Source organism: Pecten maximus, chromosome 5 (genome assembly GCF_902652985.1).
Source record: "Pecten maximus chromosome 5, xPecMax1.1, whole genome shotgun sequence".
Taxonomy (NCBI): domain Eukaryota; kingdom Metazoa; phylum Mollusca; class Bivalvia; order Pectinida; family Pectinidae; genus Pecten; species Pecten maximus.
Genome location: NC_047019.1, coordinates 9,829,578 through 9,851,427, shown reverse-complemented (window position 1 = coordinate 9,851,427; position 21,850 = coordinate 9,829,578). Strand labels below are relative to the sequence as shown.

Here is a 21,850-nt window from a genome sequence, read left to right as displayed (position 1 = left end):
ATGTATGACGTCATCATCAGACTGAAAGTGGGTGCCTGAAATAGGTGTTTTCAGTTTTGGAAATAGATCAAAGTCTGATGGAGCGAGATCAGTTTAATAAGATGATGCTCAATAAATTAAAAGCCACAATCGTGAATGGCAGCCATGGCAATGACAGACTTGTGAATAGCAGCATTGTCCTTATGGAATAACACACCTTTATTGAACTTTCCGCGGCGCTTAAGTTTAACACTTTCCCGTAACTGCCTCAGAAGTAAAGCATAGAATGTGCCATTGATTGTTTGTTCCCTTTGGAGATAATTTACCAGCAGAATACCATCTGCATCCCAGAAAACCGAGGCCATAACCTTTTCAGCTGATGGAACAGTCTTTGCCTTCTTTGGCGTGGGAGAGCCAGCTAGACTGTTTCCATTGTTTCGATGGTTGTTTGGCCTCTGGGTTAAAATGATCCATGTTTATTCCATAGTGACAAATCTCTGAAGAAAGTTGGCAGGATCTTTCTCAAAATAGGCTAAGATTAGCACGCGATAATGTACGCCTGATGTGCTTCTGATCAAATGTCAGAAGTCTTAGTACCCATCGGGCCAACAACTTTCTCATTGCAAGAAAGGAATGTACTCTTTCCTGTGAAATGCCAACTCTACTGGCTACATATATTTATATTTACATTTACACTGCAGCCCCACTATATAACTTTACCAAGCTCACTTGAAGGTTACGAGTCCATAACTTCCAAATCTTTATTATGACGTCATTATTATAGTGATATAGTCATAATTGTAACGTTGGCGATAACGAAAGATGGCTGTTGAAAATTTGTTCATTCATCGTAGAACCAAAATTCCTGGATATAGTCTTTAAAAATCGTTGTCAAATGTAAATATAAGCATTGAACTGCTTTCATTTGGAAGTTATGGGCTGATGAATGCCAACTGGACAAAGGCAAATTCAACATGAAGCGTCTGTCAGTCATAACAATATCATGAACTTTCTACTGGCTACATATATTTAACTGTGACTCGTCTGTCTGTCATTATAATATCATGAACTTTATTTACCATTTCTGGGTTTGCAACATTGACAGGCCTTCCAGGACGTTGGTCATCACCAAGGCTCTGTCGACCGCGCTTAAATGCCGCTACGCATTTTTTCACTGTTACATATGAAGGAGCACATTTCCCTAGCGTTGCTACCGTATCATTATGGATATACTTAGGTGTTGTTTATGTAAATATTGGATCATTGCTCTTTCACCGATTTTGTCCATTTTGCAAAGGTCTCGCTTGTCCAATTTACTCTAGAGTGTTACCTCGTCGATATTAACTAACCAATGAGACCAGGGCCCAGTTGTTCAAAAGGCGATAAGCTTAATCACTTGAAAATCACACTTCTCCTTTACTTCAATATGTGTGTACATTCTTCAAAATCAGCAGAGAAGAGACTGGTAGGTGTAATGATTTATGAAAAATTTCTCAAATAAGTTTTACCAGAAGTTATTTTATCAAGATTTTAATATTGTTGTTATACTGTGCCTAATCACCTTTTAAACAACCCGGCCCTGGTTGTCGTAAGGAAGGAAAACCACATAAAACAACAATTTTGGGTACGGTTATCGAAAAGGTGAATTTTCTACAATCTTTTCCATTAAAAATAAAATATTTGAATATATCCCCTTGAATAAGTGATGCATCAAATATCAAAACACACTTAATGATCATCATAAATGACAAAGAAATTAAAAGATAACAAATTATTTTCATCAAGTTTCCTCCACCAAACGCTTTATTAATTGTTATCATTCAGACAATTTCACGGCTTATCAATCCTACCTGTAAGTCTCATCAATTTTCAGCATGCACACATCATGAAACGGACTTCAGTTATAATATTGAACTTTTTTATATAGATTTCTATATATATGTATATTCATATATAAATTATAGTATCCAATAAATTTTACAAAGTCTTAGGTTGGATGTAAGTATATAAAGGTGCAGAAGTCATATATAAATCAACATTATATAATTTGCATGTACATACAATAAAATATGTTGTTTTGATTTCATCAGTTTTCACAAGACGTAGAATTAACACCCACTAGGTAAAATTACAGTCTCTAGATAATATAATTCACGGTTATTCACCATCGGTTGGGGAAAATGGCGCGGGCCTAGAAACATTTGAAGTAGGCGTTAAAAGTATGGAGACTAAGACCAGTGTAAGATTGCAAGGTAGGTCAAGTGGAGTAAAGTGGAGTAAAGTAAAACATAACACTATGAATTAGTTCTGCTTTTGTAAAATTCTGCATAAAATAACCATGTCGAATTTATATAGAATTTACATCTGTTTATATATTATATATGTATATTTACACTGTACAGTGATATATGTAAATTGTATTCTCATATTAGATGTATTAAATGGAGAAATTTATCATTTGGAGATGTAGGCTGAAACCTGAATGGATAAAGTTTGGTTCCTGTTTAAACGTAGCAACATCGAATGCTGAATCATACTGCAGCCAGCATTATAATCCAGATAAGGATTTAGGACACTGGAGATGAAACGCTTGGCTTAATTTATAAAATTATCTCGGTAGCTGATGATACGTCCACATATATGGGTTCCTGGTGTTTAAGAGTCCTCATATTTGAGTCGCGGATGATTAAGTCTTATTCCAATATCTGGGTCTCTGGTGACGGTATATTTCAGTCAATATCTTGGTCACTGATAGACTCGTTTGCGTGGACCTTTGGGGCCTGAAATGCACAAGACACGATTACAGATTAGTCGTTCTAGGACTGAATAACTTAAAAATTATAGCCTAAAACCTCCAGTATCCAAAACAGGATTCTAGCTCACCTTGGGGACCAAAGGTGCATGTTCTGAAATGGGGAATATATCTTGTATCTCTTCCAATTCCAAAAGATATTTTGACTTGGTAAATCTTTTATACTAATTTTATAACCAATTTAAGAATGATTTGATTCAAATATATTTTATTTGCTTCAAAAACATGAAGGATTGGGTACAAAATATTACAACTTTACTAAGGCCCTCTCCACAATACATACTACATAAATTGATCACAATCAATACCATTTTATACAAATGATTAAAAAATAAATATCATATTACCGAAACTTTTGGCTGGATTTTACACAATATTACCTAGTTTTTGTAGGAGTCCAACAGTTTCTGGATACCACCTCCGAAGTCTGGATGGACCTGCGTAAAGTTGTAGACTGTTCTCTTTTGGATGAATTCCTGGGCGTCCTTCAAGTGACCTGCAATGTTCTCCACCAATCGTTGACGCTCTTCTTGGTTCAACACCTACAAGCAAGTAAGTATGTTGTAGAAATGTTTTAAGCTAGTTTATTTACCCATGTTGATGGTGGATATAAAAACGTGAAAAAAATGAAACGAATTTAAAATATTCTAAATATTTTGGATTTTAAGATGAATAAATGTGAAGGTGGAGATACACAAATATCGATAAAGGTACGCGAATGTCAGTTGTTGGGCCCATCGGCAAATTATAACAATAATATAGATAAATAAAATTAATAAAACGAAACAAATACAAACAAAAAAAACAAAAAAAAAAGAATTGTAATTATTACCTTGTTCCAGAATGTAGTGACCTGAGAGAAGTTGTCCTCATCGCGAGTCTCGTATCGGGTGACATCCCCAGAGATACTGAAGGGACATTCCAGGTACTTAGGATCGTCCTGTGGGCCAGAGAAACTGTTTGGGAAGTAGTTTGGTGCATTCCCTGAGAAGAAATCATATGCATATACTTCTATTTACAAAAATTATTACATGGAAAATTTGATGTAGTTAATACTAAACATGTTCTTTGTAAAATCAGGACCCAGTTTATAGATAACATGAATACAGAGATTTGCGAAAAGAAATCTTGTAAAAGTTTGTTCAGTTTAACGATATATACAATGGGTAAGTTAGGAGATTGACAAAAACATAAGGCTTAATTGGCAATAGGAACATTGAAACATTCATTTCAACAGTATATAGACAATTTATAAGAGGAGTCAGGGGATGGACAAAGCGAAAGTGTAATTCGTGTCCAGAAGTTTGCTTTCCCCCCAAGAATTATATGTAAATTTAATTAAATTGATCCAAAGGTTCTATTGTTAAGAGTTCCTTTTCTTGTTTAGAAATGTATTCATCTGGTCTGATCTATGAATTTTAATACCAGCTAGGTAGCTGGAATGTAGACTTTGTTTTGCAATAGTGACGACAAGGTATCACTAAACGACACTATTCCCCCAATTTGTCCATCAGTTATGGTGGTATTAACATAGGACCTTCAGCCTTTATTGATTTGGAAACAACTATAAGCAATTAAAAAAGCAGTGTTTGAAGTCTTAGTCCACTAGCAATTTTCTTATTTAACGAAACCATGATGACGATCAGAACCCGAGGGATCTGTCAAAGGGAATTCGAGCGGAAAATATTTTTTATCAAGAGTAACAGTGACCTTTACCTTTGAGCTTTCACGTGAAACAAACTGTTTTAGCACGGAAGCACTTTGTGAGTTTGTTTCGTGCAAGGGAACTCGGGTTATAGGACAGACACCTACTTTCTATTCATAGTACACTGACCTAGACCCATTACCTTTTGAAATCCGAAACAGACACTCCAAAAAGCAGTGTGTTATGTTATATCCTTATCGGCCTTCTTCAGCGTTCAAGAATAATTGAATTTTCTACTAATATTTTATAGTGGCCTTGGCCTTTGACATTTTGGCCGAAAAATGTATCTGGATATCAAACACGCAGTCCCATTGGAGGGGAGGGATGATGATATTGGAGGAACTAGAGTAATTGGAGACAGTCCATGTGGTTTGGCAGGTGACCATGAACTTCTTCATGTCTTATGTAATCAGACCCTATTGTGTTACTTTTATGAATTAGGCGTGTACTTGTCGACCACCTAAACTGATAGTAGTCTGAAGAATAACTGCCCAAATTCCCAAAGTACCTTGGTTGTCACCCACACACTGTGGTCCCGTCACGCTGGTAGTTTCTGGCATTGGCTTTGTAGGGACAGTTGACTTCCAGTTGGAGATAGTTACTGCCAAGTCTGTGTCGGTGGGTGTCGGAGTAGGAAAATAGACGACCCTGAAACATCATCAAAACGAGCATTAAGACTTGCGCCGACAGAACACTAACTTTAGCGACATGTAATCCTAGCAAACCAATAAATGCAGTATTTATTTTGTACTGCCTACTGAAAGATCCATATTACGAGCTGATATGAGAGCAGTGTGTGAATTCCATTAGAACGTGTCTTATTTAACGAGACCATGATGGCGATCAGAACCGAGGGATCTGTCAAAGGGAACTCAAGAGCGGAAACATGATTTTCATCAATAGTAACAGTGACCTTTACCTTTAACATAAAAAAGGAACCACAAAGTTTTGCTAGCAGGAAAGTCATACATGAAACATGTTCTTCGGGTTGATAAATGTGAACATACTTTGGTATCAATCTTCCGCTACCTTTTGAGTGTCCTTGAGAAATCTCCAATCAAGGAAGGGATATTCTTGGTTGTTTGATCCAAGACTGCCGAGGGGTAGTCAAGGAAGAAGTTCAACCCAAGGGTGATTCAAATGACCGTTGTGAACACACTGAATCATGTCACAGTCAGCTTTTTCGCCCTGTTCGAACCCACCACTTCATCATTTGATGTTTAAACAGTGACGCATATCCTTTTGACGAAAACGAGAGATTGTTAATTTCAAAACTAACCTGTAACATTTTGTCGGGGCTAGCCTCGATACCTGGAATCATGTGAGCAGGTGAGAATGCGATCTGTTCCACCTCCGCAAAGTAGTTCTTTGGATTTCTGTCCAGTACCATCTTTCCAACAGGGATTAGAGGGAACTCTCCCTGCGGCCACACCTAAAACATACACAAAGCAGTTTGCATCCATTTTCACATATCATTGTATGAAGACAGTTTAGTATCAAGAATTCTCAATCCAGCCATTACTTAAGTGTCTCACTAACCTTTCTTTTTTGGAAGAATCCGTTTTTCTTTACAAAATTATCTCTCAAACCTGTGTAACTTGTTTTACAATGTGACTACAGTCAGGTAGATCATTGGTCGCATATCGCACGACAACACAGCTGAACGCTGGCCTGGCATTATCGCACCATTTTGTCCTGTATCAAAGGTTGGTTTGTTTTTGTTTTTAAAGTTCTATTAACAGCCATGGTCATTTAAGGACGTGCTAGGTTTTGGAGGTGGAGGAAAGCCTGATTACCCGGAGAAAAGCCACCAGCCTACGGTCAGTACCTGGCAACTGCCCCACGTAGGTTTCGAACTCGCAACCCAGAGATAGAGGGCTAGTGATAAAGTGTCGGGACACCTGAAGCACTCGGCCACCGCGGCCACCTTTGTCCTTATATACTAGCATTAAGTACAAGTTTGCTGTCTGTGGACGACTACCACCTGTGGTATTGTACCTGTTGTGAATTTATATTTAAAGACACCTTTCTCTTGTGCTTCTTTTGTACACCCTTGTGAATAAACATCATATTACTTTCCATTATGGATTTAATTGTAAAATATTTTATCTACATCGCCGACAAAAGAGTAATTATGATTGATTGAAAACAAGAGAAGGATATTGTATATTCTTATACAGTACCAAACGTTAAATAGTTTATGCTATAACAATCCATCAAATGTTTGGATACTTAATATAAAATTCAAAATGGATACATGATTTAATACATCCTGCTGAAATTCTGGCAAGCTTCGCCTCTAAATCGTACATAACTTTCGGTCATATATTGTAAACTATCATTTCATGACGTTTTAAAACATTTTTTTTCATTTGTCGGTGTTACTAAGATTGTATATTTTCTGTGACAGTTATACGATGTCGGCGGTATATCATCTTTTAAATTGCCTCAGGATGGGATTTTCGGGTGAAATTATCCTTCGTGTAAGTAGATGTATTAATGGCAGAATGGACGTTTATCAGGTACTGCTATATGGAGTGTAAATTTACCTTGGTGAGGTCAAATGGGTTGTACGAGACCTTCTCTGCCTCTTCGAAGGTCATGACCTGGATGAAGACCGACCACGATGGGAAGTTGCCATCCTCTATAGAATTGAAGAGATCCCGGATCGCATAGTCTGGGTCATTCTTGGACAGTTCTGCAGCTTGGTCAGCCATCAGGTTCTTGATGCCCTGATCGGTCTGTAAAATAGCACAAATGAACAGTCATGATAAGATTTCATACTCATTTAGGATTGGAATTAGTTTTTTTTTCTATTAAATGTGAAAAGTGTAGTTCATGTGGAACTTATTCGTTGGCAAGGAGAAAACAAATCGCGTGTCCAGCATTGGCTAAATTTGTTTACTAGATTAAATCATATGGGATTAGATTTATGTCTGATGCAGGATTAAAATCCTTTGTTGTGTTTTAGCTCTACAGCTGTAAAATGTATCTTGATTTTCCAGTGTTTATCGAGTTTGTTTTTTACAACTATCATCACCTTCCGCTGATATTATGTCCTCGGGGAGACTTTTCCATGGTAAAGATCTTGTTTGTTGTCGATATGACATTTTCCGAGTGTCTCCTACCGCTAACGACGCGAAGCGATATCATCCCATTTTTCACGAAGACACTGGATGAAGCAACATGGATCTATCTTGTGTATCACTCTGATCAAATAAATTATGATTTTTTAATACTTTGACAGGAGCGTGTAGGTAAAGACGTAGTCTTTCTTGAAAGGTGAGAAAGGCGAAGCACGGAATCTCTTTGGTTGTTTACGATTGTACACTCTCAATTTTGTCAAAATGTTCTAAGAATTTTCATATGTTGATGTAAATAAAAGTCTTGACAAGCTCCCGGTAATTTCTATACAGTCGATTCTTCGCCGCTTGCATTTTGAATGACAAAGTTGTCATAATAGGGTAATTCAAACCTTCCATTATTATGAGATGTAAATATTCTCTGGTTGTACGAGTTTTTTTTTGTTTTTTTTTCGACAGACAAATTTATTACTTTTCAACATTATCTCCTTCAGTATCTATACACTTTTTTCAGCGGTGTTCAGGGCCTCAATGCCACTTTTATAGAACTCATTTTCTCGGCTGTTCAGAAAGTCATCCACTGCATGTTAGGGTTAGGGTTAGGGTCAGGGTGTCTGAAATAGCTGTTTTCAGATTTGGAAATAGATGAAAGACTGATGGAGCGAGATCAGGTGAATAAGGAGGATGCTCAATCAATTTAAACCCACAATCGTGAATGGCAGCTATGTCAATGACAGACTCTTTCACCCTAACCCTAACCGATTTTGTCCATTTTGCAAAAGCCGATCGTTTTGTTTCGTTAGTGCTTCCTCGTCGATATAAACTAACCAAATGAGACCATTCCTTGCGTACACGGCCCTATACAGTCAGAGAATAGTAGGACTTAAAAGAGCATCCTTGTGAATACCTCCTTCAATAAGAGTTTTTTTTCTCGTTATTTTCTACTATTTGATATAACTTTAATCTAAATACTGGTGGAAACTCTGTATTCGCTATATACTGATCCTAAATTTATCTCGATACTTTTTCGTGGTTTCAAAATCTCCAATATTACCACTAATTTGACTCACTTCTTGGATAAAATAATCATACTTTGACAAACTTAAAACTTATTATGTGTCACTGTGTCTAAAAGTTCAAGCCGAGGAAAAGAATACATTCACAAACTGATAACTTAAAGTGATGTATTTATAGATACCTTTACTGTTGGGTAAATTGATTTAAAAAAAAAAAAAAAAAAAGAAGAAAAAAAAAAGAAAACAAACAAAAAAATCCTAAACTATACATTTGACGATATATCTAGGTTTGTTTACACGCATTGTTTTACCTTAAAGACGAATTTGCAGTAAATAGGTTTGCCTTCCCCGTTGACCATCTTGAAGGTGTGACTTCCGTAGCCGTTCATTCGTCGGTAACCGTCGGGTGTTCCACGGTCAGAGAATAAGAAGGAAACTTGGTGGGTGGTCTCAGGCCGAAGTGAAATGAAATCCCAGAACATATCGGGGTCCTAGTCAAACAGGACGTAAAAAGGTATGTGAAAATGCTAGACATTGGAAATACACATATACTAACCTAAGACAGCTCTTTGAAATGCAAACTCATCCACAATGCCAATTATTCTCATATTTGACCTAGACACCAATTAATCTAAATATCAAGTCTGCATCGAGATTAAGCAGAAGACGATTACTCTTCTGGAACGCCTGGTAACATTTTACAACATTTGGAACTAGAATCACAGTTTCTATTCCATGTAGGCATTGTCTATGTTTAATTATGAAGTGTCTATAATGAAGAATATAAAGAGGCATTATAACCTCTACCTTAATTGACCTTTAATCGTTGAAAATGAAATTTACATCACACGAGTAATTTTAATTCCCGAATTTCGTAAAAAGTTTCACAAAAATATATTAAAAGAAATGATTATCAACCTTTGACCCCGGAAGTGGATATCATGGTGCCATGATTATTTTGGAATTTACACCTAACCTTCTGCTGGGACAGCAGATGTATTTTAAGATATATCACGAGAAAATTTGCAATATCAAGATGTTATAAATGAGACTGTTTTGTTTCAACAAGTAAAATATCTTGGTGGGGTGCAGGCTCTTTCGACCTCTTTTTCTTCTATAGAAATAGAAATATTCCAAATGAATGAAGTAATACACAGTGCTACATACCTTAAGATGAGTCTGTGGGTTTCTCTTCTGTGTGTGGATGAAGCTAGGGAACTAGAAAAAGGAAAGCCGGTAAAAACTGTTAATCAAATTTATTGATAAATTCAATCTTGAACTATCTCAGTAACTCAATGAGGTTGATGAATATCAATAATTGGACAACTAGCAGAAACTCAACATGGATGAATGTTCTCGAAAAAAATCAGAAAATAATGAAATAAAAACCAAGTGAGATGATTGGCGGAAATATATCGAACCTTACACAGAGTGACACTGATTCCAATACACATCTCTGAAATAATTTACAACACAGGGTTCATCACATCTAAAATCACATCAATACTCAAATGTAAATTTCATGTTGATATGAATACCTACAAATATGGGGTCCCGGATGAAGAAGATCGGGGTATTGTTGCCGACCAGATCCCAGTTTCCATCCTCCGAGTAAAATTTTATGGCAAATCCTCTGGGGTCACGGGCAGTGTCGGCAGACCCACTCTCTCCTCCTACAAACCCAAACATTAGTGACAAAGCATTAAAACAGACAAGAAACTATTGAGAAAATCTGCACTTGACCTTTGACCTTGAAGAACCTATAAAGAACAGGCACAATAGATTTGTTCTCTAATCATTCGAGGGAATTTGTCACAATAATCCAAGCATATAGAGCAATGTACATCTTCTGTAATTATGAATTAAAGGTTTTCAGCAGTTTTCATAAAAATATCCTATGGTTTTATTGGGAAAATTTGCATTTATCTGACCGTTAACCTTTGACCTTAGGTCAAGGTCGCAATGACCCAATCACAGAGCACTGCACTTCTTTAAGATATCTTAAACGGTTTTTTAAGTTACGACCGGACAAGAAAACATTAGAATAATCGGTACTAACAGTACATTATTTTCTGATGATCAACGAAAAGTTACGAAAATACAAATGTATAAGGATACGAGTACATTTTGTAGTTCCCCTTGTAACACATTTATCACCAGAGATGGCACTCGTCACATCTCGGCCTATTCCGTACCTACATCTAGGTTTGATGAAGGGTACCGGAATCGGCCGAGGTTAGCCGAATGCAGAGATGGATATAAAAAATGTGTGCTCTATGGACCGTGAAATGGCAATCAGTGCCAAGTCCCTGTGCTTAAGGTGACCAATTGCCTTATTCTGCTATACATCATGACCGACTTAATTGTGTACAGCAACAACATTAGGTTTTCCATGGTGGTCTTGACATACGGGACATTTTTATATCAACCAATGTTCATATGTATGTACACTCGTCACTCTCGGAAACTTTATATTAATTTATGGAGATACATAGCTTCAGCGCTAGCGTTGCCGGTCAATCATGCTCAGTAGAAGAGGCCCATTTGGGGTATAAATATGCGACTGTGACACTCGTGCATATAATTAATTAATTACTTTTTATATATTTATTCTTTTTCGGCATAGCCGTATAATTTTCTTTTGGCCCCGGATATGACGCGACAGGTGACGTTACTGGTCAAGATGAACTATGTGATTGGTCAATGTAGCGGTAAATGCAAAATGCAGATATGCAGTTAAAGACGAAACAAAAGTGGATGTATCTATTCAAATGACACATTAATAAAATAATATTCCTGATTCAAATGCTGTCTTATTATCACCAAAAATTATTCAAACTGATATAATGTTGTTATCCGTGCTGAAACGCATTGATTGATTAGTTCGTTAATGTATTTTTACCAGCAGTTTTACATTATAACCACCCGCATTAAAACTATGCCGTTTATCTTTTTAAAAGATATTTCTTGTTGATATATCTTTTTTGATTATTTATGTTTGTGTCCATAACATTTAAAAGAACTTCGGCCATGCCACTTTTTATTCAAAAGATGACGAGGATTCCTAAAATACCTCCCAATTAAAAAATACGTACATTGTTTAGACTTGTTGTCGCGTCGTGGTCATGATCTTACAGATATTTTATATCTGTGCTAAAATCTATCGTTAACGAAGGCCGTACGCCGACATGTGATGAAATCACGTGATTAAAATCACCTGATACAATTGTATCACCGATACAATAAAACTTGTTATATACGACCCTTTTTGACATTAAATCAATAAATCTTGATGTAATGTCCCCTATCTTTATCAGTAGACAGTAAAAACTTCACGTAACGGGTCTTATTTATGAACACAGTAAAATCTGTTACAATGCCCTCACGAGTCAGTATAAAACCTCAATATTTAATCCCTTGCGTTTCTTACAACTTAATAATACTATTCCTTTCTCAAGTTACTGTAAAATATCAAAATAGCACACCCCGTTTCTCAATTTACAGTTATTAAAATCTCAAAATAATTCTCATTCTCAATTGATAGTTAAACCTCAAGTAATGAACCTCGAAATGATGCCCCTCAATTTAAAGTAAAATGTCTAAATAATGCCCCTCATTTCTTAATTTACAGTTTAACCTCAAAATAATGACCCTTGTCTCAAAATATACAGTAAAATGTCAAAAAAAAACCTCATCATTTCTCAATTTACAGTAAAATATCAAAATAATGCCCCTCATTTCTCAATTTACCGTAAAATATCACAATATTCTCGATCGATTTACAGTTAAATATCAAAATAATACCTCTTATTTCTCAATTTACAGTAAAATGTCAAAATAGTGCCCCTCATTTCTCAATTTACCGTAAAATCCCACAATATTCTCGATCGATTTACAGTTAAATATCAAAATAATACCTCTTATTTCTCAATTTACAGTAAAATGTCAAAATAGTGCCCCTTATTTCTCAATTTACAGTAAAATATCAAAATAATGCCCCTCATTTTTCAATTAACAGTAAAATGTCAAAATAGTGCCCCTTATTTCAAAATCTACAGTAAAATGTCAAAATAAGGCCCCTCATTTCAAAATTTACAGTAAAATCTCAAAATAATGCCCCTCATTTCTCAATTTACCGTAAAATCTCAAAATAATGTCCCTCATTTCACTCTTTTGTAAAGTATCATATTGACACCAAACCAATCTTTACTCATACACTGGTAAAGAATGTCCCTCATTTCATGACCAATGGTTTGTCTGCCATCTTTTTTTTTACCTCGGATTTATTTTGAAATATCATTTAACTTTTTTCTAAGTTCCCAAAAATATTCTTGACACCCCTCGTTATAATGCCAATTTCAACGAGGGCAGTATATTGAATAGTATCTTACTTTACAAATGGTTGTAGTATAACAAGGTTTAAGCGGAAATGGCGACAACACATCCAAGTTAAACTGTACTGGTGATGGCAGTAGTTTTAGGAAAATATTGTGTATGGTTTATAACCCAGGCCCCTCATCCTTCATCGGCTGTTTCGCTATACTGATCAGAATTAACCTTTGGAGTGATACGTACCGACTGTTGAGAAGCGGATTCCCACTGGAGTCTTCTTTCCCACAAACTCAAACGGCTTGGCCTTACAGTACTTTGTGATGTCATGTGTAACCTCAAAGTATCCAAAGGCACCTGTAAAACACAATGTTAACTCAGCATCAACATTCCCACAATTTGTGGAGTGATTAAAACTGGATTATCTCCCCTGGCAATCTAACCGACATTATGCATCATTTCGACACGGATTTCAGGACTACAGGAAAGTTGATTATGATTATTTCGCAACGACAATATGATTTTGTTTGTTTTTGTTTAACGTCCTATTAACAGCCAGGGTCATTTAAGGACGTGCCAGGTTTTGGAGGTGGAGGAAAACCAGAGTACCCGGAGAAAAACCACCGACCTACGGTCAGTACCTGGCAACTGCCCCACGTAGGTTTCGAACTCGCAACCCAGAGGTGGAGGGCTAGTGTTGAAGTGTCGGGACACCTTAACCACTCGGCCACCGCGGCCCCTACGACAATATGAAATGACGTATCGGGATACATATGTCGTATGACAACAGATGTTATCGTCCACTTTCATCTGTCAAACGACATCTTCTAACATTGAACCAGGCGAGGGTTCAGTACTTGTACAGCGTTGTGCGCCATATGGGTATGACATTTTATAGGCTTGCATCCAGTTTAATTAAGTATTATGTATATATGGATGTTATCTTGGTATTTCGACTTTTGTATTTCTAATGGTGATAATAAACTTTGAATTGAATTGGATTGGATTGAATTGAATTGAATTCAACTGAAAGTATTGAATTGAATTCAACTTAAGGTAGACCGACCCTTCTGTGACGTCACAGACATGAGTCCGGCGATCCGGCAATCCGGCGTCCGGCAATCCGGGCCCTTGATTATGTTCACGAATAGTTATAATTACACCTGGTTTTATTTTCAAGTCAGCTGGGAGATAAATGTTTAGGCCTACAGCACGATGCAGTCAAGAGGTGAAGGGGTCAGGTTTGTAAAACTTTGCTTTCAATGAAGTGAGAACATAAATTAAAGATGGTCCATTGAAAACAAGGACAGCGCCGATGTATCACATAATGTGCCAATGTGTGACGACCATATAACATTAGTTACAGTCTCGGCGGAGACAATTTATATCAAGTCAGGAAGAGGTTAGCACATCTCCAATTTATGGCAATGTAAAACAACAGGACACTTCATGGCGCACGGGCCGACGCATATTGGAGTTGGGGACTTTGGCCGATGCTCTAAAAGCATGTGCACTGTGCGGCAACCAACAATTACTTCATTATGTACTCCATCTGTCAGATTGTATATTGTTAGGGGAACGTAAGTTCGGCCTTGGGCACTTTACATGTGATATATTGTTATTCAGAATGCGAAGTAGTCAACCATATTCCAACCGCGGGTAGACACAGATCAGAAAAAGGAGGAAACGCATGGGACGTAAACACAAAACTTGCAACATGCATTGATGGTATAAAAGATCTATATAAACTCTCACGAAATTTACGTTGACATTCGACAATTTTTCAAAAACCTAAAACCCGTGAAATTGATGTAGATGTTAAGAGCCTTTTTACTCATATTCTGGATATATTATAAATATTGTATTTAATCAACTGTAGGCCTATAAAACACGTTTCTTGTGATCGGTCTAGGCTGGAGATTTCACTCCATGGGGAGCTCTCTACAAGGTTCGAGCAGTTTTATAAATAGATCATAACAAAAACGGATGACGGATTGACAATCACAAATTCGGACCCTTTAAAGAGGCATGTCCGTGAATGAATTGTAACGAGTTGCATAAATGCAAAAAATACATAAACAAAACCCATCAAAAGGCCAACTCTAGTTATTTCTACATCACTACCATGTCAGCAAATTGCGGCGCCCGGGTGTTAAACTCAAGAGCGTCTTGTTGCCACAGGTGTAGAATACGGATCCAATAAGACTTGACAATGTCAAAATATATAATTCCGATAAACTGTGAAAATTACAGTCATTTCAATCGCGGATTTTGCTGTATATGTTGCATAATTCGTGGATTGCGGCATAATTTGGTCATACCCGCCTACAATGTGGGCGAATTAGCAAAAAATGAGAGGTGTTTTTTTCTGTCAGTTATCCTTGCAAGTTATAGCCAATTTATCATTTTGTTCCGTGGTCGGGTTATTTTCCTTGAAGGACATCATTATCACATCAAAAAAGAGAAAAAATATCCCAACCGTTCTTCCGATCTCGTCTTCGGCGTTCATTTTCTATAGAAATTATCGTTGCCCGGGTGTAAAATTCATCGATGCCCAGGTGTAAGCACCGGCGTCCGGTCAGTACGATTGAACCGGCCGGTGAGTAAAGCCTGGGGTCGCGGTTCGATGACGGTGGAGGCACACTACTTGCTTTTCTGTTACATCGGTTGACCATTCCAAGTGCAAGCTATATGAAAATGAGAGGATTCGTTGGGGATAAAACCTGGGTTAATGTGTGTCCGGAGCGAACTCGTTTGAAAAGTGAGGAATAGTGAAGCAGGTTTTAATTGTAAATAGGGTACATAGTGATTTCAGGTGGGGGAATTTCCATTAATTCAGTCGGTAGAGCGACGGAGCAGTAAGCAGAGGGTCGCGGGTTTAACCTCTTGTGGAGGCACTAAATTCGCTTTCCTGTTATATATATCATGAAAATATTGTTGTATCGTCTGCCCTTTTACGTTGTTAGTAGCAAAGAAATATGGCAGTAGAATACTGATGCCTGCATTATTAAGTGCACGATCATTTGGAATCCAACAATGCAAAGTAAAGACAATGAAATTCACATCAGGACAACGATGGCCTGAGGCTATAGAAAACCTGGTCGGTCTATGTAAAATTTCTTAGTGTTGGCCCCAATGGCTATGAAAAGTTTGAGTCCTGACATACATTACAATTCATGTAAACAACATTCCAATATTTTCTGACAAATGATGATATGAAATCAGAGCTTAAAATAGAGTTGTTTTTTTTAACCCAATTCCATAATAGCGTGTTATTACTGGATGATGCAAGCGTTTGCGTGACAGTAATGCTACTTTTCAACAATATGTTTACAAAATGGGTCTATGGAAAAATGACTTGGGCTATGGGATTTCAATTTTTTGTAGACATACTGTCTAAGGAATTTTCATATATACTTTCATGTATAGATGTTTAGATGTAATACATAGTTTATGTTACAATGTGTTTACATGTTTAGATTTAGATTTTTTAAAAAGGGGGGTATAATCACCTATTATATTTCGGCCTAGTTTGTAGCATTTTTTGTGTGTCATTCTTTTAAATTAACCCCCCCCCCCCCCCCCCTAAAAAAAAGTATAAAATCTGAAAATGTGGTAGAATATACATGTTACGGTGAGTGATTACTGTCATAGCTGCGCTCTTCTAAGGCTTTGCCTTCATTCAAATTATATTATCGCATAGGTTGGAACGCTCGACACTCGAGCAACATTGTTAAGCGCTGCAAATGAAGCATGTTCTGGCATTCTGTATCGCCGATACGCTTCGTTTGACATGGCGTATTAGAAGCAAGCGTCTGAAGGACCATTAGTGTAATGTTCTAATTTTCATCCGGAAAAGAGGAAAATATCCAGAAAATGTTAATTGCGTTTGGGAAATCAAACAAATAAAATTCTTTTAAGAAAAAAAGAAAGTACCAGTAACATAGATTACAATATAATTTATGGAAGAAAATGGTAAAGATTTAACAAAAAAAATCATCAATCTCAGATTCCAAAATAACTGCTCTAATTTGGTAATTTGAGCCATACTTGAAGCACAAGTTTTGGGGTACCAGCAAAGTAAACGGCCATGGTGTGAAAAGTAATATGGTGAGGTGTTATTTTAATTTATTTTTCTTAAAGCATACATATGAAATTTTTAATTAAGCAAAAAAAGGGGGGGTCATTTTTCTGTTCATTTTTTCAGGAAAAAAATAAACGTGTATTTTTTTAAACAATTTTTCACTAAAAATAACCGGTTTTTCGTATAAAAATAGCCATATTTTGTTAACCACCCAAAGAATCTTCTCTTTTTTTGATAATTATGAATGATATTGCTCATACTGATGATATAAATAGGATATAAACTTCTTTTTATGCTTCAGGTGAATATTATCGGGGAAAGATAAAATCTACCAAAACCCTTAAAAATATGGGTTCAGCTATTAATTAATACGTATCATTATGGGCCCTGGTAGTAAAACGAACGTGGTGACATATGTTTTTTATGTGCTTTTTGTGATAAGGGCATAATTAACATTGAAGTACAAATAAAATTAAGGAGATCTATCAGAGGAAACCCGAAGGGTCGGTCTACCTTAAGGTATTGAATTGAATTCAACTGAAAGTATTGAATTGAATTGATTTGAATTCAACTGAAAGTATTGAATTGAATTCAACTTAAGGTATTGAATTGAATTCAACTGAAAGTGTTGAATTGAATTGATTTGAATTCAACTGAAATATTGATTTGAATTTGAATTGAATTGAATTGAATTGAATTGAATTGTTTTAAATTTAATTTAATTTAATTTAATGTTGTTATGACAATACATCACACGTTCATACCTAAACTGGGTCAATAATTGCTTGTAAAATGGTAACTCGTTCCTGAATCTATACACTCATGTAAATACCATGACAAACAGATACACGTGATATATTAAGCCTTTTTATGCATGGTTTCAAGTAGCGGATAGATTAGGTTTCACATACGTTACAGACTTATAGGTATTAAATAAAGAGGTCCAATGGGGAGTTGCAAGTTTTATTGTGTATTTTGAAAAAAAAAAAAAAAAAAGGTTTAAATGTGGCCTCTGGTTATAATGATGTGTTAAGATGTTCTGTTCATACACAACTTTGTGGTAACACTTTAAATTAAAGCGAAAAGGGATTTGTTTTAATGAGTTCTGAGCTGGGTTGATTTAAATGCATTGCCATGATTCCAATGCTTGATAATTAAATGAAAATTGTTAAAATTAACTCATAGAACTTTTTTTTACTAAAATTTATGGATATTATTTTTAAACTGAAAAGAGTTCAACTGATAATCTGATAATGTACCTACAACCATCTTCGGCCCCGGGTGAAAATCGCACTAACGCATGAAAACGTGTTGATGCATAAGCGGGATAAGGCACTTTAAGTGGTAGGAGAAGCTCTGTACGAGTTCACGCCCAATGTTGTTACAACTGATCTGCTATTGTCATCAATGCTATATATTAACTAAATGTACTCGCCATTTCAATTATCCGGAAAAATCTCGATAAATTTTTAGCTACTTTCGTTGAGTTAAAATATCAAACTCAATCTCCAACATACCGTGACGTGACGTCATAAATTTTAGAGAGAATTTTTAAAGCAGATTACATATAGCTCACAGGTGACCCCATACATTTTCACGACCGATAGGGGAATCGAACCCCGGCCGCCTAGGTGAAAGGTAAGGTTTGTTACCACTGTGCCACCCGACCTTCTTCAATTTATTCATTGCTTTAACATAGCCCATCAGTGCATTAGAGGTAATTTCAAGGTGTTCTATCAAAGATACATATATAAATGTAATTTTCTGAGGCGTGAAATCTTAAATGAATCCAATTTTCTAGGTGGAGTTTCAAAACGTTGACAAATATTTACACTAATTAAGAAGCTGCCCTCAGGCTTTTGAGTTTCAATGATTTTATTTTTTTTCTCGTAAGAACATTTTGAAATATAAACAAGATTTGCCAGCTGCATACACCTCTAGAAAATGAGTCTAAACTAAACCGAACACTATGTACAACCAGACAAGATATGTAAATTTAAATATTTATATAATGTTTATAATCACCAGCCTTATATGGTATTAATTTGAGAATTTGTGGGGGGAAAAAATACTGATGACTGGCGGCATTAAGTTTGCATAGTGTTTCACACTAATGCTTAACATTTGACATTTCGATATTATAGATATGTGATTAATATTCCTAAGTTATGCACATTTCTCGTTGTCTGCACCGTTGATTAAAGTAAATGTCCTTGAATTTGCTAATAGAAAATAATTCTGCCTCGTAGCATATTATAAAGTTTAATTGCCTGAATGGAATGAGTAAGAATTTATATTTCGGAGAGCCCCGGCGCGTGGCGCGCGAGTATCGGTGGCGGAAAGTGCCGAGCGTTTCCGAGTTGGAACACTTGTGTTAGTTCAGCTGTAATGTTGTTTTCGTAAATATTCGTAGACCACCGTGCGTAGACATGTCTTTTTCAAATTTTGAATAAGATGAATTTTTTTTATAAAGATTGGGAAGAGGTTAAGAGCATAGATATTCTTGCGACAGATGAGTGTTTTTGAGCATTGTAAATCTTGATGTTGTAAAGAAATAAAACTTGTGCTCGGCGTTGTCGAGCCATTGTGATTTATTTGAGATTTTATGTTATAACTTGTCATGAGTATGTTGATGGCGAAGGCACGATACAGTGTTATAGGAGATCTCGAAATTTGTGAAATAGTTTTGGGGTTTCATATTCTTGAAAAAAATTATCCGAACATTCAATTATCCGAATATTCATTTATCCGAACATTCAATTATCCGAGTATTCAATTTTCCGAACTTTCAAATATACGAACATTCAATTATCCAAGCTCCTGAAGTGTACCCACACAAAAAATCCGGACATCTGGATAACCGAAAAGCTACTGTTGCGAGATATAATGATACGAGAAATGTGTATATGATTTATGGCCATCAAATGTTTTACATATCTACTGCACTATCTACCACACATACAGCATCAGTGTCTCTGTTCAGACATATCTATAATATGGAAATGTATTTTGACAGATGATTCAGGAAACTGTACATGAACTTTCTGTACAGGTGAACAGTCGACCAAAAAATCAAAGTAATTTACCCACATCGCCTGCCCTATATAACTCATGTTATGTCCCTGTACAACCATGTCATCAGATTTTTTTTATTTCTTTTCATCTTGTAAACAAAATCCACTAAAGCGTAAAATAGTAACCTTTTTAAAACGTAACGCTCACTGATCTTGATTTTTCATTGTTCTCAACGACCTAAAAAATATGGTGAGAGCCAAAAATATGTTGCATGGGTAACTTCAAGCCATCATTTTGAAAATTTTAAGATAACAATATTATGCTCTATTTCTTTCGGCAAGGACAGGCAACGTCATAGGAGAGACAATTACGAAACTGGTTGTTTTATTACATGTACTATTTTAATCAAATAAACGCACGGAATTTTTAATAATAGTTCTAACTGGCCTGAGACGAAGGCATGAGCCCTTTTAGACCACTGACCTGCTCCCTTAGCATGGACGACTCGTTCCGGGATGCGCTCCCTATTGAAATGGGCCATCTCATCCGTGAAGGTGAAATCTTGGATGAGGACTGGCCCCGTGGTCCAGCGGTCAGTGTGGCCGTCTTAGTGCCCACTGGGGCACCTGTCCCTGTGGTCAGTACATCAGGTTTCTAAAAAAAAAAAAACATCAATTGATCTGGGTAAAAACAAATTTGGTCAAGACTTGAAGATTGCTTAGCAAGTCCAAAACATATATATCTTTTTTTTTCAGATGTTTAAAATTAATTTATTTTAATTTACACTACAATAGACAATACCGATTCGACAATCTTGTTGTTACGTTTACAGGAAGCTAAATAAAATGAAAAAAATCGACCAGCTTGATTCACAAACTCACGAAGAATTTACTTACTTAAGTTACCTTAATATATGTTAATGATGTCAACGATAGCCTTTTGTTTTACACAAACTGTTGTACACAAATTTTCATCTTAAACTTACCGCTTTAGATTTCCTGAAATCATTGAGCTGGTTTGTAGCTTTGTCCCTGTTCGACATCTTTATTCTAGCTCCTGTCCGCTCCTGAATTACGTTCCTCCAGTGTCGCAGTCAACTTAAGTAATACGAAGTTTATTATACCTATCGCTCGCTATATGGCTAGGTTGTGTTCTATTTTTAGTTAACTACAAGTGTCGTTGTGTATTCATCCATTTCAAGATCCTGGTGTATTAGTTCAGGTGAACAAGATACAAGCTGTTTGAAATGTCCTTTTCCTTTTTGAAGTATGTATACACATCGCGCGGTTAAAATGTACAAGTTTAATCAATTTAATGTTTCAGTTATGTTTGTCAAAGACGGGAAGAACTGATGTCAAGGTGTCCGTCCGGCGTCTGTTCATCCGTAAATAATTCTAATTATCGCTACTCCTCCTGAACGGTTGACTATAAAGTGGCTCATGTGTATACAACAATTGAGTCGCTATAGAATATGGACTACGATTGGTCCTGGGCTAAATAGACCCGTTCAGAAATGACCGTCGTCTTGAAAATTTTCTTATCGCTCCCAACGGAAACTGGATCACTCCAAGACGTTATTTCCAAGAAATGCGTTTTGTGAAGGTTCGTGAAGAAATGAACAATGACGTCAAGAAACATTTCCTTCTGTGACGTCAGAATACATTTCATATCTAGATGCACAGGTGATTGCCGCTTGACTGCCACATGCATAAACATCTAGTAAGCATTCAAGTTAGCAAACATGAGCTGTAAAATTCGAAATGAGAGAAAAATATACAACAGAGGTTTGTTGTATGTTGAAGATGGAACAAGCTATTAAATGTTAAT

General features: G+C 36.3%; 1 protein-coding gene across 1 annotated transcript; it reads right to left on the bottom strand.

Annotated features, from left to right (window-relative positions):
• Positions 1-1,759: 1,759 nt before the first annotated feature.
• Positions 1,760-21,127, bottom strand: LOC117327092 (catalase-like). The gene is given in 14 exon segments (XM_033883922.1): positions 1,760-2,759; positions 3,172-3,333; positions 3,624-3,775; positions 5,005-5,026; positions 5,028-5,144; positions 5,776-5,928; positions 7,046-7,237; positions 8,907-9,086; positions 9,763-9,813; positions 10,138-10,268; positions 13,171-13,281; positions 20,507-20,605; positions 20,608-20,677; positions 21,009-21,127. Coding segments are annotated over 13 exon segments (1,497 nt in total). The 5' UTR covers positions 21,066-21,127; the 3' UTR covers positions 1,760-2,759.
• Positions 21,128-21,850: the final 723 nt, after the last annotated feature.